Source organism: Gossypium raimondii, chromosome 6 (assembly GCF_025698545.1).
Source record: "Gossypium raimondii isolate GPD5lz chromosome 6, ASM2569854v1, whole genome shotgun sequence".
Taxonomy (NCBI): domain Eukaryota; kingdom Viridiplantae; phylum Streptophyta; class Magnoliopsida; order Malvales; family Malvaceae; genus Gossypium; species Gossypium raimondii.
Genome location: NC_068570.1, coordinates 22,748,256 through 22,771,185, shown reverse-complemented (window position 1 = coordinate 22,771,185; position 22,930 = coordinate 22,748,256). Strand labels below are relative to the sequence as shown.

General features: G+C 31.1%; 2 protein-coding genes across 2 annotated transcripts; both read right to left on the bottom strand.

Annotated features, from left to right (window-relative positions):
* Positions 1-640: 640 nt before the first annotated feature.
* On the bottom strand, positions 641-6,118 carry LOC105774018 (hydroxyproline O-galactosyltransferase HPGT3). The gene is made up of 12 exons (XM_012596311.2): positions 5,713-6,118; positions 4,449-4,512; positions 4,229-4,278; positions 3,931-4,121; positions 3,781-3,841; positions 3,569-3,641; positions 3,214-3,337; positions 3,003-3,090; positions 2,506-2,556; positions 2,269-2,340; positions 1,934-2,046; positions 641-1,135 (listed from the first exon to the last, which is right to left on the bottom strand). The coding sequence occupies exons 1-12, from the start codon at positions 5,835-5,837 to the stop codon at positions 1,113-1,115; spliced, it is 1,035 nt and encodes a 344-aa protein (XP_012451765.1). The 5' UTR covers positions 5,838-6,118; the 3' UTR covers positions 641-1,112.
* Positions 6,119-17,702: 11,584 nt separating this feature from the next.
* On the bottom strand, positions 17,703-20,158 carry LOC105774631 (ER membrane protein complex subunit 7 homolog). The gene is made up of 8 exons (XM_012597190.2): positions 20,078-20,158; positions 19,904-19,987; positions 19,698-19,744; positions 19,104-19,212; positions 18,917-18,980; positions 18,701-18,817; positions 18,495-18,603; positions 17,703-18,091 (listed from the first exon to the last, which is right to left on the bottom strand). Exons 2-8 carry the CDS (start codon positions 19,966-19,968, stop codon positions 18,000-18,002), a joined length of 603 nt encoding a protein of 200 aa, XP_012452644.1. The 5' UTR covers positions 19,969-19,987; positions 20,078-20,158; the 3' UTR covers positions 17,703-17,999.
* Positions 20,159-22,930: the final 2,772 nt, after the last annotated feature.

Sequence of the window (22,930 nt, the reverse complement as noted above, 5' to 3'; positions counted from 1 at the left end):
AAATGGATTTTGGAATTCAAGAATTTACATCTCTTTTTAATTTATGTTTTGGTTTCATCTTACAGAGCCCTTAAACAGAATCATGATAAATGAAAACCTATAATAGTTCTTTCAAACAGTCGCAGATATTCTTGTTATTTGTTTCTTTTGAATTTCTACAAATATTTTAACTTTAGTTTTGTTAATTGGAACCATAATCCTTGTGAGCTATATTAATTAATAACCCAATTGCCCATGCCCACCTGATGGGGTTAAATTTAGGCAATAGGGCGAAAATTATGAGTTCTTCTTTTAGAGGAAATTGAAGAAAAATTATTCATTTACCAAAGAGTCAAATTTTGCTCCTAGTCCCTATACTTTGACAAAATTTGCAACCAATGGTTTTAGTTTAGCATACCACCACAATTCATATTTTACTGTCCGATAATATAAAATCATTTAAGTCTTCAACTGAGTCGTTGTCACAATTTAATTGAACATCAACTTAATTGAAAAATGACAAAAATCTTTCTATTTAAAAGGTAACAAATATTCTTATGATAATATTTTTGTTCTTTTAGATTTTTATATAAAATCTATAAAAAAAACAATTTAATCCTAGAAAGAATCATAAGTGGAGACTTGAACCTAAGACACCAAAATCATCAAAGCCTCAACACTGCCATTTCAACATAAAGATGTAAGTGAGACACTAGTGCTTGTAAGCTATTTGAGTTCAACTAAAAAAGTACTCAAGTCTGATTGGGTAATTATCGAGCCAATCTGCATTCAGAATTAACTCAAAGAAAGGAATCAATAGCAGTCACTTGTGAAAAATGTATTGGAGGCTTGAAGCTACTACATTGAAGAAATGAAATACTAGAATGGAGCTTGTGAAAAAAGTATTAAGCTGTGTTTAACCCCCCTAAATAAATCGTATATCAATATCTACTAATAAAATGATCCATCCGACACTCTCAAAAGTACCTTAATGCCGCTGTATCCGGTAAAAAGATGTCCGCATGATGTTGCAAAAGAGTAATTTTGACACTCGAACATCTATCTGAACTAGCTCGGATAACCCTCAAATTAGTTGGCCTTTAAACTGATAAAAAGTTAGCCATGTTCTCTTCTCAAGCCAAAGAACACACCTTATCTGAAAATTAGACAGTAGAAGATATAGGTTGTTAATGTAAAGCTGCATTGTTAAGTTAGTAGCTCCCCCTGCATCATAAAATGAATATTTGACAAACAAATGAGTTAATTGCACCGAATATTCTTAAAATATTGTTTAACTAGCAGTTTAAGCGTTAAATGGCAGTTCGAATAAGACATGAAGCACATTTAAAACATGTAGATCAAATTGTAAATACATGTGTACCTATTGCATGAACACCTTGGATATGATGTGGCTACAAAAAATAGAATGCTCATTTTTTTGACACGTCATATCAAGCTATCTATGCAATTGGTACGCACATGATTACAATTTGATCCACATCTTTTAAATATGCTTTGCATCAAATTTGAGATGACATTTAAGGCTCAAGCTAATTGCTACCTTGATGAAAGAACTTGATTGATGTGATACTAGTGTACTTCAAGACCAATTTAGAATCTGAGCTATAGGTAGAGGACGTTCGGTGCAATTAACCCTAAATAAATCCGTAAACCATATATCATAAAAACAAAAGGCTAAAGTGCATGCTTCTAATAGCCAACCAAAGATCAAACAGGTAAAGCAACTACCGGCCAAGTCCTAGAGCTCATATGCAGTATCTGAATGAGGGTGAAATAAGAGACAGTTATTCAATGATTGAAGTGATTTGTGTGTTAACTTGTCTATATCTTTTTCTGAAATTGCAATTTTTTATCCAAGCAAATTAGAAGATCAGATATATATGTAAAAGCTGTAAAAAGTTTTAACAAGAATATATTATGGAGGCAAGTTCACCTTGTCTGATGCTACCACAGCAAAGACGATTATCGTCTATATAAGTTGCCTTAACACCCATCATCCAAGATCCCACAGATGTATCATCATATGCATAAGTCTTCAAAGATGCACTGCAGGTATTATAAGCTGAGGTAAAATTCAAATTCACTCAAGACATTTGAGCAATTTAATCGCATTACAGAATAGTTCATGGCACAAACTTTTCAAAAACGAATCAACAAACTATTTTAATCGCTAATGTCAAGACCCCTTAGTTTCTTGATAGATTCAGAAGCTCATAGTAGTGTGTATCTCATTCTTTAAAAGATATACATTAACAAATAACAACTAACCTGTTTACATTGATATACTGAGCAAGATTTTTGGAGAGAATAAAAAGGGAACCAGAGGCATGTTGGAAGTACCTGAACAGAAGAACGCCAATCAAGTTATCATATAACCGGAAACTATTAAAGAGGACAGGAACCCCTATGAAGCAAGATGACACTCTAAAGGGAAAAGAGTATAGTACGAAAAATACAAAAAGCACAAATATGGTTGTGCAATCATCCAGAAGCTAGATAACTTACGATTTCTCATCCCCAAATTTCCACCAATCAGGTTCATGCCAATCCTTTCCCCTGGAATAAACAAATTTTAAGTACTCAAAAGCTGAACTCAGAACCTTAGGATGTAAACAACTCAAGCTCAAAGTACCATTTAAAAGAATGAATATCTTCCCGGATGTAGTTAGGAAAAGAAACCACAATCAAACATTCAAAGATATATATACAAAACTGTCCAGACATGCTTCAATCAACAAAGGAACAGTTGTGGAAGGTAAAAAAATAGGTAGATTGTATGATTATATGTCCTCATTGATGCATTATCAATATATTTAAACTGGAGTATGATTATTATTTTCTAGCTTCTATAATTGGGATCTTTTTTGTTTTTTTGGTTGAGAAGATTGAACATGGTATAAGCAATTAAAGGAATTGGGAAATGTATAAAGAACTATATAGGTTTATGTTGAGATCTATTTCAGGTAACAGACAATAACAAACTACATATCAAATATACATACTCTTCAGAAACCACTTCTCCTGACTTCATGCATCCAACATAAGCACTGTCTTGTCCACGTCGGTGTTCGAGAAGTCCAATCAATCCCTCTGTCAAGTAGGAAAAAGGTAGATGATATATTAGAGTTCTAGACTTCTAGTGGATAAATATAAATAAGCCAAGAGCCAAAAAGTTGTGAAATTCTATACAACTAAAAAGGGCAGAAGTCCCACCTAGATCAATATCAATATTATCATTAACTTTTACATAAAACTCAGCATCCCAATTTTGAACTGCGGTACTGAAGAAGAATTTTACTTTCTTAGGGAGCTCCTCTTGAGCCTCCTCATGACCCTCCTGATTAATCAAATGAGGTAAGTCAACATTTAAGTCAGTCAGGTTTCAATAAGGAAATGGAAAAGGAAAATTATACAAAAGCCAAAGTCTTGCATCCAATTACAGAAACATTGCGAGAATGGTTTTGTTATCCATGCAAACAAAAGATTTAGCATTCATGCAGGATATCTAGGCCTTCAAAGAAAAATTTAGCAATCAAATTTGCAATCATATTCAAATTTTATCACTTACAAGAATAAAGAAATCCTTTGTCCTATGATTTTCCTCATCAATATGGCGATCCAAGCTATCACCTCGATTAGCACTACAAATTACAGAGTAATTAATCCCATTTGTGCCCAACAATTGCAGCATTTTCAATAGCAGAGGAATGAAACAGAACAAGGAAGAGAAATAATTCATATAAAAAACATGAGAATTAAATGTAAAAGATTATGATATACCTCCGACCAATTACAAATCGTACCACTACTCCTCTTTCCTCCAGTTTTTTTAACGCATCACCTGTCAAAACCAGAAAAATGTGGTTTATTTAGCCATGTATATGTTCAAACAACAAAACAGCATAGTAGTAGACTAGTAGAAGGGCTAACCTCTAGGCATCCAAGATCCTCTAGATGTTTGTCGCTTCAAGTAACTACCAAATCCAGTATAAACGCCAATAACTGCAAGAAGCTTTTTTTCTGAAAAAGACTCACTTTGTCGCAACTGGTTCTTGAGGTATCCTTGATTCTTAGCTAACGTCAAGTCCATCTCTGCTTCTACAATCCTCTTCTCTAGATCCCTAAAGTTCAAGTTTATTTTTTAGCACGATGCAAGAAAACAGAAACAGTCATATTATACCATAAAAATAGCGAGATGGGTGGTAAGAATGAGAATTGAAGAGCGTACTTGCATCCTAGGACCATCAGCTTATCTTCAACAGTAAGAACCTTTGGTCTCTACAAATAGGAAAGACAAACATCATAGGGAAAATAGACACATTCTAATTACTTAGCATCGTACTTTACAGTGAGCAATAATCAAATACTACACATTCTATTCTACAACAAATAGTAACTAAGGACATAGGCTATGACAAGAACAATTTGTTTGGCTTTTGAGTCCTAACCTGTTCCATGTTCTTCTTAAGAAGATTAGCAAGTAATGTTCTGTTTTCCGCATCTTGCCACAACCTAATTTTCATCAGTATATTTTGCAAAATAAATAGTAAATAAGTAATTCAGATTAATCAATTTGCTCGCTATGGAAATTGATTAGAAACAAACAATAATTAACAAAAATGTTAGGCTGATTTAATTGAATATAAATTTCAATTCCACGATCCTATTTTTTCCCCTAAATACAATCCAAAATGAAAAACCAAATTCCACAAAATGGCGCATTGAAATTAATAATTGAGAAGAAAAATGAAGACAAAGAAAAACAACCTAATCTTTTATCAGTGCAAAATAAATAATAAATAACTTATTCAGATTAATCAATTTGTTAGGTACGGAAATGAAACAATAATTAACAAAAATGTTAGGCTGATATAATTGACTATAAATTTAGATTCTACGATCTTTTCTTTTCCCTATATACAACTCGAAATGAAAAACCTAATTCCACGAACTAGCGCATTGGAATTAACAATTGAGAAACAAAAATGAAGACAAAGAAAAACAACATAATTTTTATCAAATTTCGCAAAATAAATAATAATTCAGATTAATAAATTTATTAGCTACGAAACTTTATTAAAAACAATTATTAACAAAAATGTTAGGCTGATTTAATTGAATATAAATTTAGAATTCTACGATCCTATTTTTGCCCTAAATACTGTCAGAAATGGAAAACCAAATCCCACGAACAGACGGTGAAATAAACAATTGAGAAATAAAAATGAAGAAAATGGGGGAAAAAACCCCCTAATTTTCATCACTTTTTCACAAAAAAAAAATTCAGATTAATCAAAATTTCAGCTATGAAGATTTATTTTAAAAAGGTGAAATTGAATATAAAATTAGAGTCTACGATCCTAACTTTTCCCTAAATACAGTCCGAAATGGAAAACCAAATTCCACGAACAGACGGAGGAATTAACAATTGAGAAAGAAAAATGAAGAAAAAGAAAAAAACCTAATGTTCATCAAATTTTCGTAAAATAAAAAATAATTCAGATTAATAAATTTGCTAGCTACGGAAATTTATTAAAAAACCAATAAACAACAAAAAAATGTTAAGCTGATTTAATTGAATGCGAATTTAGATTTTACGATCTTCTTTTTCCCTTTCTAAATACAAACCAAAATGAAAAATTCGACGAAACTTGCGCAATGGATTTGAATATCGAGAAGCAAAAAATAAAAACGAAGAGAAAGAATACGAACCGGCCAGCGACATAGAGCCAAGCGATGCAAGAGAAAAAAGCCATCAACAAAGAAGGCTTGGATGTTTGCAGATTCTTCGATCTCCATCGTTTATCTCCTTTAGTGGTTGTAGGTAAACCCTCCATATCACACTCTTAACGCATATACAGAATCGAAACAGAGAATTGATCGCCAGTCTCTGATGATCTCTACTTTTATAATTCGGATAATTACAATGAACGAGAATGCGAAGTCAGTGTAGGGATTCAAATCAAGTATGAAAAAGAAATGACGGAGAATCAAAGACTAGAAGAAACAAACGGAAATTTGAAATGAAATTAAAAAGAAAAACGAAGAGAGAGATCTGAGAGCGGTAACTGACGATGGGTGTTATAGGCCAAGCCCACCTAGATTCGGCCTACACCGAACTTGGACAATCCCACCAATTTAATTTTGGTAATTTTTATTAGATCTTGGCAATTTGTACAACGAATTCAGATATTCCCTATTTAATATTTGGAATTATATTTGAATTTAGATTTTAAAATTATGGATTGGAAGTAGATGTGGATTGGTATTTTACACATTTATTACTTAAATTTATATTATTAATTTGAATAACAGTCTAAAATCCGGATATTTAAATTCACATGTTGTAAAATGCTTATAAATTTGATTATGAATATAAAATATTAGCTTAATGTCTAAAAAGCTTTCGAACTTAAAAAAAAAGTAATTAATTTTTGCATTTTTTGCACTCATTTGTGTACTTGAATTTTAAAATGCATCAAAAAACCTCAAACCTTTTTCAAAAAGCAATTAAGCCCCTACTTTTTTTTACATTCAATTGGGTACTTGAACTTTCAAAATGCATAAAAAAACCTCAAACTTTTAAAAAAAGTAATTAATCCCTTGGCTTTATTAAAATTAGAAAAAAATTATAAAAAATAAAAAATTTATTAAATTATTAAATTTTAATAAAAATACGAAAAAATTAAAATTTATTAAACTTTAGAAATTTTTTATAAAAATCATAAAATATAAAAATTGTAAATTTTTATAAAATCATAATCAAATTAACGACCCTAGTTTTTTTATGATTTTTATAAAATTTTACAATTTTATATTTTAAAATTTAATAATTTTCTAAAATTTAATAATTTTTATTTTTTAATTTTTTTCTAATTTTAATAAGAGCATGGGTTTAATTGCTTTTTTGAAAACTTTTAAGGGTCTTCTTGATGTATTTTGAAAGTTCAAGTATCCAATTGAGTGAAAAAAAGCAGGGGCTTAATTGCTTTTTTTTTTTAAGAAGTTTGAGGGCCTGTTTGATGCATTTTGAAAGTTCAACTACATAATTGAGTGCGAGAGAGAGAGACAGAGACTTAATTGTTTTTTTTTTAAAAAGTTTGAGGGTTTTTTACACCTTTAAACCTAAATTATTCTAGCCAATTCAAATTCAAACTTTTGCAAATTAGGATATCCAAAAAAAAATTGAAATTAGTTTTATTTTTGCAAATTTGGCATTCCTAAAGATAATTAAATTTTTTGAAATTAATTTTTTATAAATTCGAATATCGATAGATAATTTATAAATAATATTACTCAAATAATATTATAGATAATAAATAAATTTAAATTTTAGATAGATTTACAAATTTCGATTTACGTAATTTAAAAATTACAAACATTTACTGCCATTCTTACACACCCACCATGTGAATGATATAAATAGTTTGTACTAGATCATGACATACTTATCAACTAAATTCCAATTGATTTGTAAATTTATAAAAATCCATTACTTTTATAAAACAATAAATATTATTTTGAAATATTCTTATTTTTTTATATAAAATATAAAAAATACCTAGGCATACTTTAGTAATAAAATACATTGACTTAACTCAAACATTAATACTTTATAAAGTTTCATCAAAACAAGGTCTTAAATAACAGAAGTTTTATATACACATCATTTTCAAAATACAAGTAGGCGCCACCCCCTTAAAGCATGCATGATACGGACACAAAACAAACATTTCACAATCTAAACAGCTCTTTGGTGTATCCCTTGATCAAACTTCCTTCAATCAACATATTTTGAGAACGAAAAAGAAAAACAGAATAAGTTCATATGAACTTAGTGAATTCCAAAGAAAAATCATTCAACACATTACTTAGTATAATATATTAACTTTTCCAGAGATCATATACATCACATAGGGTACGCCCAATGGTGTATACAGAACTTAGACAAACTCGGTACACCAACTCATAACTTGGGCTTATACTAAACACCGACTTAACATAAATCAAGACAAATCTATCTTCATGTCAGCCACGTCCTCGGAATTCAGAATCAAAAGCATATCTTTCAGACTTATTCACATTCATTCTTTCCCCCTTATCTCCTCATATAATCTTCATTCTGAACAGCATGTTTTATTGTGATTTGTCAATACGGTTTGCAATACATCTGCCCTACTGGAGGCTACACAAGCATATCTTCATATCTCCTCATTCACATATCAAATCATATCAGTTCATACATATCAGTAGAAGATGGTAGTGGCTTGAACGTGAAGAGTGGCGTTTATTTCATATCATAAACATACTGCATTTAGACTGATGACTTTAGATAACCATTATCCACACAACAACTTCCATTCATTACACACACACACACACGTACACACACACTTTTCATCCTTTACAAAGGAAGAACACTTACCTTACATGTAATATAAAATAATAAAGTTACAACACATGGAAGTAGAAGGAACTCACCAAAAACTCTAACACAAGTCTATAAAGCAGGCCCTTGCTCTATTCACTTGGACCTTCGTTATCTTCTTAAGCTAAAATGAAGATAATTCAACATATCAGATCATCATTCTATCAACAACGCTTACATAGAATCAGGAAGTTTCCTTTTTCACACACCATTTTAATACTTAAGCATGCAAAACGAAGAACACATAAATGAATTAAAGAATAGCCTACAGTTCATCAGTAATTACCAGTAAATTGGCACTAACGTATTAGTTAGTTGATCACTACGAACGCTACTCCAATTAGGTTTTTTTTTCTAAACTTAAGTTTTGGAAGAGTTTTTCAAAGAAAATCTAGAAAGAATATGAAATCGTAAAAATGTTCAGAAAGACCATCGCTTGACCTTATATTTTTAATTTTAGAGACAAGGATTAGTGGGAAAATCAGATAAATCCACTAACTCTTTTAATTCCTGTGATTAAATGCTCTTAATTTAATTTAAGTTTTATCATCTATAGTAGTCTAGTTCCATTCTAACTAAGTCTCAACTTAACTAGCCAAATTACCAAACTTAAGTAATAACAACTACGAACTTATTGAGTTCGCCAAAATATTTGAGTTGGGTGGATACTTAACAGAAGAGCTCGCCAAATATAGACCATGCCAAAACAAATAGTTCATCAAATGACACATACACACAGAATCCTATACTTGTCAAAACAACACATTACTTACTCTCATCTATCCTTATTTTACCAAAACACATCAAACAGTAGCCAGATATAGAGACTTCGCTGGGCGGGCTGTTATAATTCTCCCCTAATTAGAAAATTGTCCCTGGAAATTGTACCTGTGAACAACTGAGGATACTTCTCTATCATTATACTTTCTCTTTCCCAAGTAGCTTCCTCTGTATTATGATTTCTCCACAATACTTTCACTAATGGAATCCTTTTATTCATTAGCTCTTTTACTTATCTTGCCAGAATACAAATAGGCTCTTCTTCATAAGATAGATTTGGTTATACCTCAAACTCTTCAATTTGTATAATATGATATGTATTTGATCTATATCCTTTCAGCATAGACATATGAAACACATTGTGAATATTTGACAATTCTAGAGGCAAAGTCGATTTACAAACCATTGGTCCAACTTGTTCTAAGACTTCATATGGGTCTACAAATCGTGGATTCAATTTTCCCTTCTAACCAAACCTGATAATCTTCTTCCAAGGAGAAACCTGTAAAAATATTTTATCACCAACTTCAAATGAAATCTCCTTTCTTTTCAGACCAGCATAGGCTTTTTGACGATCTTGTGTAGCTTTTAAGTGACTACGAATGATAAAGACTTTTTCTTCTGTTTCATGCACTAATTCAGGACCTACTAATTTTCTTTCACTGATTTCCATCCAACATGTAGACGTTCTACATCTTCTACCATATAGAGCTTCAAATGGAGACATTTTCAAACTGGCATGATAACTATTGTTGTAAGAAAATTCAACCAAAAGAACATACCTTTCCTAGCTCAGCCTAAAATCAATTACACGGCTTCTTAACATATCCTTCAAAACTTGAATAACTCTTCCAGATTGACTATCTGTCTAAGGATGAAATGCAGTACTGAATTGCAACTTAGTTCCCAATGATCCTTGTAGTTGCTTCTAGAATCTTGAAGTAAATCTTGAATCTTTGTCAGAAATTATAGAAGATGGGATTCCATGTAGATGTACTATCTAAAAAATGTAAAGTTCAGCTAACCTTTCCAGAGAATAAGTAGTGTTCACTGGAAGAAAATGAGCTGACTTAGTAAGCCAACCAACTATTAACCAAACTGAATTTTTCTTTGAAGGACTGAGAGGTAACTCTGACACAAAATCCATGGTGATTCTATCCCACTACTACTTTGGTATCTTTAGAGGATACAACTTACCTGAGGGAACCTGATGCTTTGCTTTAACTCTTTGACATGTTAGACAAGTTGAAACATACTCTACAATTTCTCTTTTCATCCCATGCCACCAATATAAGCTCTTTAGATCTATATACATTTTAATACTTATTGGATGGAGTGAGAAGGGTCCCTAATGAGTTATTTCAATAAATCATTCCTCAAATTATTTCCAGCTGGTACAAACATTCTTCCCATGAATTTCAATTTACTATCCTTACCTAAACTAAAATTTGTTGCTTTGCCAAACATCATTCGTTGCTTATACAAATCACACTGTGCATCTTTTATCTACTCATCTAGAATCTGAGAAAGAAACGTTGGCTTAACAGTTAACTCTGCCAATGTTGATCTATCATTAACCATATTTACTCTTGCTCGCAGTGATGTTAGTGCTGCCATTGTTTTCCTACTTAAAACATCAGCCACAAATTTATTTTACCAGGATGATACTTAATGGCAAAATCATAGTCCTTCAGCAATTCCATCCAACACATTTGTCGAAGATTTAGATCTTTTTGTGTCATCAAGTACTTTAAACTTTTATAATCAAAGAACACATGACACTTTTCACCATACAAATAGTGTCTTCATATCTTTAATGCTAATCCCACAACTGCTAATTGCAAATCATAAGTGGGATAATTCTTCTTATAAGGTTTAAGTTGGCGTGATGCATAAGCTATAACCTTGCCTTTCTGCATAAGTACACAACCAAGTCCATTCAAAGATGCATCTGTAAAAAATTGTATGCTTTACACCAGACTCTGGCTGTTCTAAAATTAGAGCTTTAGTTAGAACGTCTTTGAACTTCTTGAAACTTTGCTGACATTCATCTGTCCACTCAAACTTTTCTTTCTTTTTCAACAGGTGAGTAAGGGGTATTGTAATCATTGAAAAACTTTTCGCAAATCATCTGTAATAACCTGCTAGCCCAAAAAAACTACGAGCTTCAGATACATTTTTGAACGGATTCCACTCATGTACTACTTTAACTTTATCATGGCCTACTTTAATACCTTCAGCAGAGACTGCATGGCCCATAAAATGTACTTCTCTCAGCCAAAATTCACATTTATTGAACTTAGCATACAATTGATCATCACACAGAGTTCTCAGTACAATCTTAAAATGTTCCTCATGATCAACTTCGTTCTTAGAGTAGATGGAAAAACAAAAAAATATAAATAGACCTTTTCAACACCTTTTGAGCTTCAATTCATGCAGTTTCGTAGTAATTTTTTTATCAAATTTCATACTTTATTTATAAAATAATTAATTTGCATTCAAATTATTAACATATTGAAATTTAATTATTTTTATAATGAATTTACACAAAATTGATTTATTTTTGACAATTTTGCACAAAGGGTGAAAATCAGCTCAACAATCACCTTGAAAGGCTTGAATCGTTGGGGCAATTTTTGTATCAAATGAAACAAGACATGGCTAAATAATTTTCCAGCCATAGATGGTCCAAAAATATGTATCGAATATATCTTATAATTAATTTTGGTCCAACAATAATTGAGTTAAAAATTAGTTATAAGCCTGAAGAAGAAAATGGGCCCAAATTGTGTTAAGAAGATGATCTATCCACGAAGGGATTTGGAGGCCTAAACCGTCCATATAAGCTGGCCCAATCAACTTATTTAACTAATTTTATTAATTACAAAACAACCCTTGAAGTTTTTCTTAATTTCTTTCAAACCCCTCATCTTTTCGTGCCTTCTATTTTTAGCCCCAAACTAAAAATAGCAAGTATGAATCATTCAAACTTGCACCAAGCATGGCCAGCCAAGGGAGAGGGAGTGGCTGATATTTCTTTGCTATTTTTAGCAGTCATCCCCACTTATAAATACCCCTCTTCCCTTCCTCATTTCACACAACTCACGTCCCACACATTTCTCACCTTTTTCTCTTCCATTTCCTTCTCTGTCTTCCTATTTTTTTTGTTTCCTTCCCTTGCCGATTTCCCCTCTTGAAAGAGAGCTTGCATCCCTCTTGGAGTAGCAACATTCAAGTGTTCGTGAAAGCCTTGAATCAATAGAACGAGTAGAGAAGAAGAGGAGCGCACCAGTTTGACTTCGGATAAACACCGGGATTTGTTTCCTAATTCATTCTCTTTAATTTTTTCTTGTTTATTTTGTGATTATGAACACGAATATTTGTTCTGTTGTTATTCTTGATTTAATTAAAATGACTTAAATTGAATTCGTCTTAGATTGATTGTATTCTGTTCGCTTAAACTATCAAAACCATGTTTGTGTTGTTATAGGCCTTAGTAAATTGTTCAATTAAATAAAACCATGCTTATGTTATACTTGCATTATAAATTGTAAGATAATGAATGAATTAATTATTAATCGGATTGAAATTATAATTAACTGAAACAATATTTAATTGGTGCATGTTTAATCTTCCAAGGTAAATGAAGGTTAAATTAGTGTCGGTGATTAAGCGGTACATTAGCCTTACATAACTTGCAAGATTATTGTGATTAAATTGTTCCAATATAGGAATATGTTTTATTTCACTTAATCTTATACTTGCTTATGAAAATTGATTAATTGTTTGAATTGACATTGGAATATGCTCAAGAGATTAATTGGTTTAGTATGTATGTATGTGCATTAGTTAACAAAATTCCAAGTTGCTATGAAATTATTCGTAACAATCCGAACATAGTTTTAGCTAAGTTAAAAAATGTAATTGATCTAACACATTCATGTCATATTGATTTAAAGCCATCTTTTAGAAATCATGCATTGGAACATTTTTACTTTTTATTTTCCAATTCAACAATTGTTTTCATCACCTAAGTGTTTACTTATTTTAATTATGGAGGGGAATTCTTGCAACTTACTAGCCAAGTGGGTGACTCGGTTGAGTGTGATACCAACTCAATTAAGAGCTTAAATAATAGTATAGATAAATATATTATTTTAAATTAAATTGAAATATCATCTATAATCTTATAATCTATACAAAAGTATGAGCTTAGAGAAACTTTTAAATCGACGATGATACCATTTATTGTTCATTATATTACAAAATTGACATTATATAAAAATAATTTTTATTTTTTAAATGATAGAGTTTTTATTCAACTATATAATTGAGTTGAGTCAAATTCAATGTATTAAGAATAAGTAATATTAACTACTTATTAATAATAGATAAAATCATATCAATAATATTTTTACTTTTTTGCATAGAATTTTTATTGGTTTGACCTAGATGTGTATTAATTAATTATTCATAATATATTATTTTAAATTAATTATTATTTAATTAGTGTTACAATTATATTTAAATTGAAATTAAGACTTATTATTATATATAACATTCAATATTTAAACATTTTCAAACAAATAACATCTAAATAACATCAACAAAAAATGGAGACTATTAGTATTAATAAGTTTGAAGTGTCTAAAAATAATGGAGAATTAAAATATTGGTTTTGAATAGAAATTTTCAAGTCATATTCAAATGATAATGTCATCGAGAGAGATGAAATATCATTTTAATCAATGATGAGATAACTTTATTATATTCTTTTATCACACATTTATTTAGTTTATTCACTTTCTCATACTATTCTATGTCAAATGTTATATTCTTATTAATTTTAATTTTACTTTATGTTATTTTTCTAACTACTAATATAATTATAATTATAATTTTATAAAATATCTAATTTACATAAAAAATGCTCATTAATTATTATTATAATTTTAGAACTGTTTAGGTAATTTGCAACTAAAAGTAATTAATTACATTAGAAGTCTAATGTTGATTGAAGATAATAATGAGAATGATAGATTGAAGTAGGATATTCGTAATTTTCCAAATCATTTCTAAACACATACTTATTATGTTCTCTCAATAAATTCAACAACCATCATCGGTTTATACACACCAATTCCTCAACCAAAACTAAGTTAAAACCTTATCAACTATAAGCTAACTACTTATTGCATTTCATACCAAATCATATACATTTCTAGCTATTCCATCAAGATCATTATCATTATGACATATCACAACAATTTAACTAGATTTAAAACCATTTATAATCTATAATATATTTACCATATTCAAACACAAACCTTCAAAACCAAAAATGCTTATGTATATATATATAGTTATATACCAAAAATGACTCAACTTAGGTACATGCCTTATAACCAACAAAAAGGAATTTATGCAAATATTTTTGAGTCTAGGATCTTGACTGGATGTTAAAGTTTATGCTCGAGATCTCGGATTTCACCTAACTTGCGTACGAAAAACAAAACCGTACGCTGAGTAATAGAACTCAGTGGTACCTTATGATTCAAGTGATGGTATTTTAATATAAAAGCATGAAAGTATATGAACTCAATTTATAATTTATATAAGTCCATATATAGGTAAGTATGCATATACATTAGGTAAGCCAATTTACTTAACATTTCAACATTATCATTTCGTACCATATTTGTATACTTACACCTATTCAATTATATACCACATTTGTTAACATATACTTAATCATATACGTTCATCAATTATATGCATAAACACTTAATTTCATTTCAATCATTTCCGAGCTTATTAGCTTGTTTACTCAATTGGCCCTCAGGGCTTGTTTTCGGCTCATTTTGCATGATCTTTTATATGTTATCATCTATCACATTTCATATGTATGAAATTATGCAAAATTAATTCACATTTCATATTCAATCTACCTTATAGCCAAATCACATTCATACGCTCCTATTAACCTAACTTGGATTTTCAAGACATATACTCGGATTAATTAATCTACATCTCAAACTGGCACCGCAGTGCATCATCGAGTAAACCGAAGGAAATATACTGGAACACATAGTGCATCATCGGATAAACCGAATCAATTATGCTGGCACGTAAGTGCATTATCGGATGTACCAAAGAAAATATACTGGCACATAAATGTATCATTGGATATATCGAAGAAAATATACTGTCACATAAGTGTATCATCGGATATACTGAAGAAAATATACTGACACGTAAGTGCATAATCAAATAAACCGAAATATAGACCTGTACAATTAATAGAATAACCAATTTCCAATTTCATAACATAGTTCAATTCACATCTCATCATTCTCAATTCAATATCAATTCATTATATAATATAACATAATTCAACTCAATTTCATACTAATTTCCTATATCAGTTAAGTCAATCAACTTTCTATTCTATTCAATTTAGTTTCTGTCTTGATATTCAATTTCAACCATAGCATTTCAACTCAATAACCATTAATAACTCACCTCAATATTATATAATGCAAAATGCCATTAATATGCAATAACTAGATTAGTCTCGGGTCATAGAGATACAAACTGAAAGCTCACATCACTCGTCGTCCGCTCTCACCTTTCCTTTCTCTTTCGATAGCCTTGTGTCATTTTTAACTACGAATAATAATTCAGCAATAATATAATATCAAATTCCATCAAAATCACATTACAAAGTCATACATATTTAACAATCTATTCAATTTAGTCCCAAAAACAGGGACTAGTATAACTTTCAATTTAGACCCTTGAATTAAAATCTGATTGCACAATTACTCATTAGGTACCTTTCATTTCTTATTTATAATATCAATTTTACACTTTATTCTATTTGGTCATTATGAAAAAACTAACAATTAAACTTTATAATCTAGTCATTTTTATATCTAAGATTAAAATCTATCAATTTAACACTAATTTCTTCAAGAAATTAACAATGAAAACATTCAGAAACTTTAACAGTTTTGTAAATTGGTACATGAGCTAGCTAAATCAAGCTCCCATGACCTCAAAAATATAGAAATTACAAGATATAGAAATTACAAGAAAAAAGATTTAATTGCACTAACCAATTTATTGTTGAAACTTGAAACCTATTGCCTATTCTTGGTTTTTTGGCTATGGCGTTTTTGGTGGTGAGAAGAAGATGAAGATAAATTCTTTTTCTTTCCATATTTGCTTAGTTTATACATCATAAAATTTTAATTATAAATTTTAATAATAATAAAACTTACACATTACACCACCGTGCACTATACTCATTTCTAAATTGTTTTATTTGCCATTTTAGATTTTGGGTTAATAGCAATTTTAATCCCTAAACCTTTGGTCAATTTAAAATTTATAACAATAAATTTTTACAATTTAATTATTGTACTTTAATTAGCTATCAATTCGACAAAATTACTGGATCAAACTTTAATATGTTTCTGTACTAGTCTCATAAATATTAAATATTAAATATAAATATTTACGGACTTGGTTTACGAAAATGGAGTTTCGAAACCACCGTTTCTGACACCATTGACTTTTGGGGAGTTAGAATGAAATTGTAATCCTAAGGTTTTACTATTGATTGTTTATTTGATTTAATTTGCATTACTTATTTTTATTTACTTTTAAATTAGTTAGAAAATTTTATTCTCGATTAATTTGGATAGGTTCTAAAGTAATATTTGATGATTGGCAATTTGATTGGTAATAGCTCTTTGTGGGATCGATATTTTATACTACTTGGAATGATGACACGTAAACTTGCATGTGCGATTTTCGATCAACAAGTTTTTGGCGCCATTGTCAGGGAGCCAATTGCTAATTTTTATTTTTTTTGATTTTATCTTTAGGTGCCTTTGGCTTTTGTATGCGCAAAAGTCAAAATCTAGATTTGCTACCACTTGATTTGGAAATTGAGAGAACTCTACGAAGATTGAGACGTCTAAGCATTAATTTCGAAGTTGAACACGAAGAGTCAATAATAGCTGAGAATTGAGATGTCTAAGCATGAATTTCAAAGTTGAACACGAAGAGTCAATAATAGTTGAGAATAACAATGTAAATGAGCAAAATACTGCATGCTATCCCTATTGTACCTAGGTCTACCAAAGACTATGTCATACCGTATGTCGAAGGGCTTCGTACTAGTATTTGCTTTTGATAGCGGGAGCAAACAAATTTGGGATAAATCAGCAGTCATTCAAATGGTCAAAGCTAATTAGTTCTCTGGTTTTTCTCATGAACATCTCAACCAAAATCTGTGGAAGTTAATCAAACAATGCAATACTTTCAGATTTAATGGTGTTTCAATTATATCTTAAGCTGAATTTTAGTTTAAAAATAAATGTTTGATCGAGTGGAGCTCGAGCTTGTCAATATTCAAGCTTGCTCGGCTCAATTCACCCCAAAGAGATCTTTCAAAAACGAGAATTGCATATTATTTCTCAAGAAAACAAAAACCATGGTGTCCATAACTAAATGAACTGACTTTTTTTTCAAGACATTAGAGCTTGACAGCAATGAATAGATGTCAACACCAAGTTAAAAAAGTACTAGAATGCGATAGATCTACAACTCAAAAAAAAAAAAAAAAAAAAATAAAGGGTTGCTCCCAAGGAGGAGAAAGGATATAAACGTCCAAATATTTCAGCAGCCAAGCAGTGAATATTATACCATCCAGCTTGGCTTTTAAGCCACCCTTTCAAGTTTAATCTACCAAAGAGTTGATAGTTCATGATCAAAATACTTAATTCCTCGCACCTCCTGGTAGCAAACTTGATAAAGAAGGAACCCCTTGGCTTCTCATTTCCTCTTGAGCTCGCCTCATTTCCTCCGGATCTGTTGGAGACACATAATATGTTCAACATATTAGTAAAATTCGACATTTCTAGCAGTCTTTTTTCTTCTTTCTTCTCATTCGTTGAGAGGGGCAGTTTTTTCACTACATTACTCGGACTAGATTCTAAGTGTCGAATGCGGATATTTATCTAACTAGGGTATGGTTAGACTTTTCTAAAGTTTTCCATGGAGGATCATTGGAGGTCATATTCTCACATTCATATGTCGAACATGAGTGTCAAAATGAAGAGTTCAAACAACATAAGTAGAGGCATTCACATGATAAAGTTGTACCCATAATCATAGGGGAAAAAAAGCTCTCTCCACCCAAATCAACTCATATAGCAAGCTAGAACTTTAAGAAATCTACCAAGTTTATGAACTAGTGATAAGAGTACTTTACCCATGTTTTCAACTAATTTGGGCATTAAGAATGCAACAGCCAGCATAAACCCCACCATGAGACCCATTGGGCTTTTGAGAAGAGACATTATGGAGAAAGGTTCCCTAATCTGCAACAAAAGTAGGATAAAGCTTAGGCAAAAAGGATAGATGGGAACTCAAAACAAAAGGAAACATAAACATAAATATAGCAAAAGGTTCCTCAACCTCATAATATTGTTCCTCTCTCAACGGCTCTAAAACCAATTCACTGAGACCCTTCCTGTTTTCTGTCAATGCTGCCTGCACCTTGCCTGGGTTTCTAGCACTAACATCAACTCTAACCTACGTTCAAAGAAACCAACATTAAAGGGGCAAAAAGAAGAGGCCTCATAACAACTTGATGATCAAAAGTCAAGAGACTCATACGAAATAAGATCTTACCGGAGAAAAGAAATAGCCGATTGCAGACACTTCAATCAAATGAGTCCCTGCTGGTATGTTGTGACTTTAGGCATTGTTTACTTATGGAAAACAACATTGAAAGGGCAAGGAAAGGAAAAGGTAAACAACTAATAGATAATAGATATTCAATAAGCAATATGCATAAGATTGATAAATGTTAGGATACAATGAAAAGTATCCATCAGGTCTCAGAAAAGTAATGTTTTGGCCACCATTGAGTAAAACTTTGACGTTGGACATTCTTCCGGGCAAAGCATACCCTTTTGTGCCTAGACCTGCAAAATCAACTCATCACCCTTCTGCATTAAATTAAAATAAAACCAGTCATCACTCATCACAAACATATCAGAACATCAACAATGTTAGCCATATTGGTTCGTGCTAATTTCCGAAGACTAAAAACAATGCCTCGGTGAAGAAAGATTAATGGAGGTCAATTTCTCGAACGTACAATCTGCACTGAGGCTCAAAGGTGCTGTCGGATGAACTGCATGTTTTCATCAAAACCTAGAATGTGAAACATAGTTCCATCTTGCATTAACAGATCACCATCTATTTATACGTTGCAAATCAGCATAAGAAACCAGAACTTAATGCATATAGTACTTTCATTGTAAAATTGTTGAAACAAACATTGTCACAAAAGAACTAATTACAATGCAACAAGGATCCAAAACAGACAAAATTACCATATAAATCGTATAATTTTGCATAAATCAGTATAAATTAGTCAAATGTAATAAGTTAAGGGTATCTAAACCTTGGGGAATCTTCACTCTACCATTGATGTTGTACGCATTTCGAGACCTTCCAACAACAGATAAATAAACAAATGGTTAAATTAAAACATAATAAAATATCCGAGAGGAACTAATTCAAATATTCATTCTACGATAATTTTTCTAATCAAAAACAAATTCTAATGTTCAAAATAATTCATTAAGGCAATGCAAATGGAATTAGTACCCTGATGAAAACGATGGTGCGCTGGAGAGAAGTAGGAGCAAAAGCAGTGGTGTGACGGCTGCCATAGCAGCTGAGATTTGAGAGCTTTGAAATTGCAACAATTTGATGAAAATTAGTAACAGATATATTTGGAAATTTGTTGAATGCTTTGTAATTTTAATTGATGCTACTCACTTGGGCCGAGTTACTGAATCCGCGCCTTTCTTCTTTGACTTCTTCACACATAACTGCCATTTGATTCAGGTCTCAGCTCCCTTTAAATTTGCCATATTTTTTAAAGGTTAAATTACACCAACTTTAATTTGGGAATCTGACAAAACAATCAATCAGGTTTCAATTTAGTCACTCAACTTTTAAAAAATAATAAAACAGTCATTTTAACCATTTTCTGTTATAAACGTAACGGAAGAGTAACATGACATTTAACGGTGGGCTAACTGTCATTTAAACAGCCCCATTTAAGAAGTCTGGGCGGTAGAAGAACAAGAGAAAAAGAAGAATATGAGAAGAAGAAAAAAGAAGAAAAGAAGAAGAGGAGAAGAAGAAGAAAAGAAGAAGAGAAAATGGAAGGACTTCATACTAGCAATTCCCAAGGGTCAAAATCTAGGAACTCAAAGACGATTATGCTTCCACGACACCGACGCCTCCATAGCCAACGTCCTCCGCTGCATCATGATTGCCGAGGTTCCCACCATAACCATCTTGATGCAGCCGCTAAAACCATTGAACTTGGAGCTGTTTTTGCAAGAGAAAGCCATAAGTGCTTTGCATTTGAATCCTTTGGGTGTTCATGCTAGATTCACTAGAATTAAGTACCTCAACCTTGTCCATGCTAAAATGGAGTGTTCCTTTTTTCGGGAACTTGAACCAAATGAAGCTAGTTACCTCTGGTGGGTTCCCAGATACAGCTTTTTTCAAAGCTTTTGTAGAGATGTCTAGGGGGTTTTGGCTTTTGCATTGCTTGGGGTTTTGGCTCTTGCGATTTTTTCATCATCAATCCCCTTTGTATTTCTATAACAATTATTATCATTTATTTAATATTTTGAGCATATAAACTTGATTTTGGATAACCCTTTTGTGAGATTCGAAAAAAAAATTCTATTTTTTGTACTTATTTTTCGATGAGGAGAGGGAGGGGTCCCGCCGCTGTCGTCGTCCCTGATGGAGAACCTAAATACAGAGGTGTTCGAAAAAGACCATGGGGTAGATTCGCAATTGAGATTTGAGACCCATGGAAAAAAACCTGGGTTTGGTTAGGTACTTTCGATTCCGCCGGAGAAGCGGCTTGAGCTTATGAGACAATGGCGATGACACTGCATGGACTGAAAGCCAAAATGAATTTCCGAATCAATCCCTCGAATACTATTACTTTTCGATCAATCACCACCACCGACGGTTATACTCGATAGGTGACTTTCCATTTTCCCTTCTTCTCCTCTTCTTCTTCTTTTTACCCTTAACCAATCATCTTTTCTTTTCTTTTTGACCCTTTGACTACTTGTCCAACATGACAAGTTAACTGACCACATCAACTATCTTGTTAAATCTATGACAGAAAATGTTAATGAGTGATTGGTTTGTCACTTTTCAATAACATTAATAAATGTTTTGTTATTTTTCGAAAATTGAGTGACTGAATTGAAACCTAAGTCACTGTTTTGTTAGCTACCCCAAAGTTAAGTGACTATTGGTGTAATTTACCCATTTTAAAAAATCAAATGGGCAAGCCCAACCATTCAAAATTAAAAATTCAAAATATAATTTCAGCTAAAAGTGAGTACGATAGGCGGGTTAGGTCGATGAACAATTCTAATTATAACTTAGAATTAGAGTTGTTCATAAGCCGGGCCGGATCAAGTAAAAAATTTAGGCATGGATCAACCCAAAAAATGGATATAAAATTTTGTACAAACCTAGCCCAGATAAAAATGTTAAAACTAGAGCCCTACCCACCCGTATTAAAATTTTTATAAAAATAAATTTTAAAAATATAATACATCAAATATAATAAAAACATTAAAATAAATATTTCCCAACAAATGAAAAAAATATTTAAATAAAACTAAGATATGTGCAACTTAGCAAGCAAATACCTCTAAAATAGTAGCAAAATTAATAATAAAACAAGAGTTATACAATATCCAAACTATAACAACAAAATAATAGTAATATAATAGCGAAATGATAGGAAAACAATGAAAAAACAGTGGCAAAATAGTAAAAAAATAGCAGTAGTTTTTTTTTTTGCAAATTCGAGTCGGGTCGAGTCTGGGTAAAAAAAACTTACCCAAAGCTCGGTCCGTTTAGAAAGCAAGCATTATTTTTTGTCCAAACCATTTTTCAGACGAACTTTCGAACCCGGTTTTTGGACAAATCTACTTAGACTCAGTTTTTTTAATGAAACAATATTTTTATAAGATCCATCAAACTTTAGCATTATTGATAAAGATGAATGCTTAGGTATTTGGGTATTAAAGTTCAAATCCCACCATGTACATATTATTATACGTGAGCCTTTAATTTCACTATGTAAAAATTGTCATGAATGGATTTCGTTTGGCTATATTTAATATTTTTATATGTTTGTATTTCATATTGGTTTTAATTCTACTTTATAGTTGTTCGAACATGGATTTATACTTTTTCATCGATTCGTCAATACTACATTTAAAGAGTTTATTGAGTTGATGTTACCCTTCAACCAATTCGTTCGTATTTTTTAATACATACTTTATCATGTATTTGGTTTTTAATTTTTTATAAATATATATTATATATATTATCCACATAGTAAATGTGTCATAGTTTAATATATTTTAAAACTTTTTAATATTTGTGACCCTATTTAAGTTACAAACTTTTTTAATTTTGTATATCAATTTCTTTTTGTTTAAAACTCTTTAAGTTTATTTTTGCTCTTTGATGTATGAATCAAAGAAAGAGGACCTAAGTGTTGATAAAAGTATCAAGGAATCCCATATATTTATGGGTGGATTGCATTTCGACCTTTTTACTGAATAAATGAAT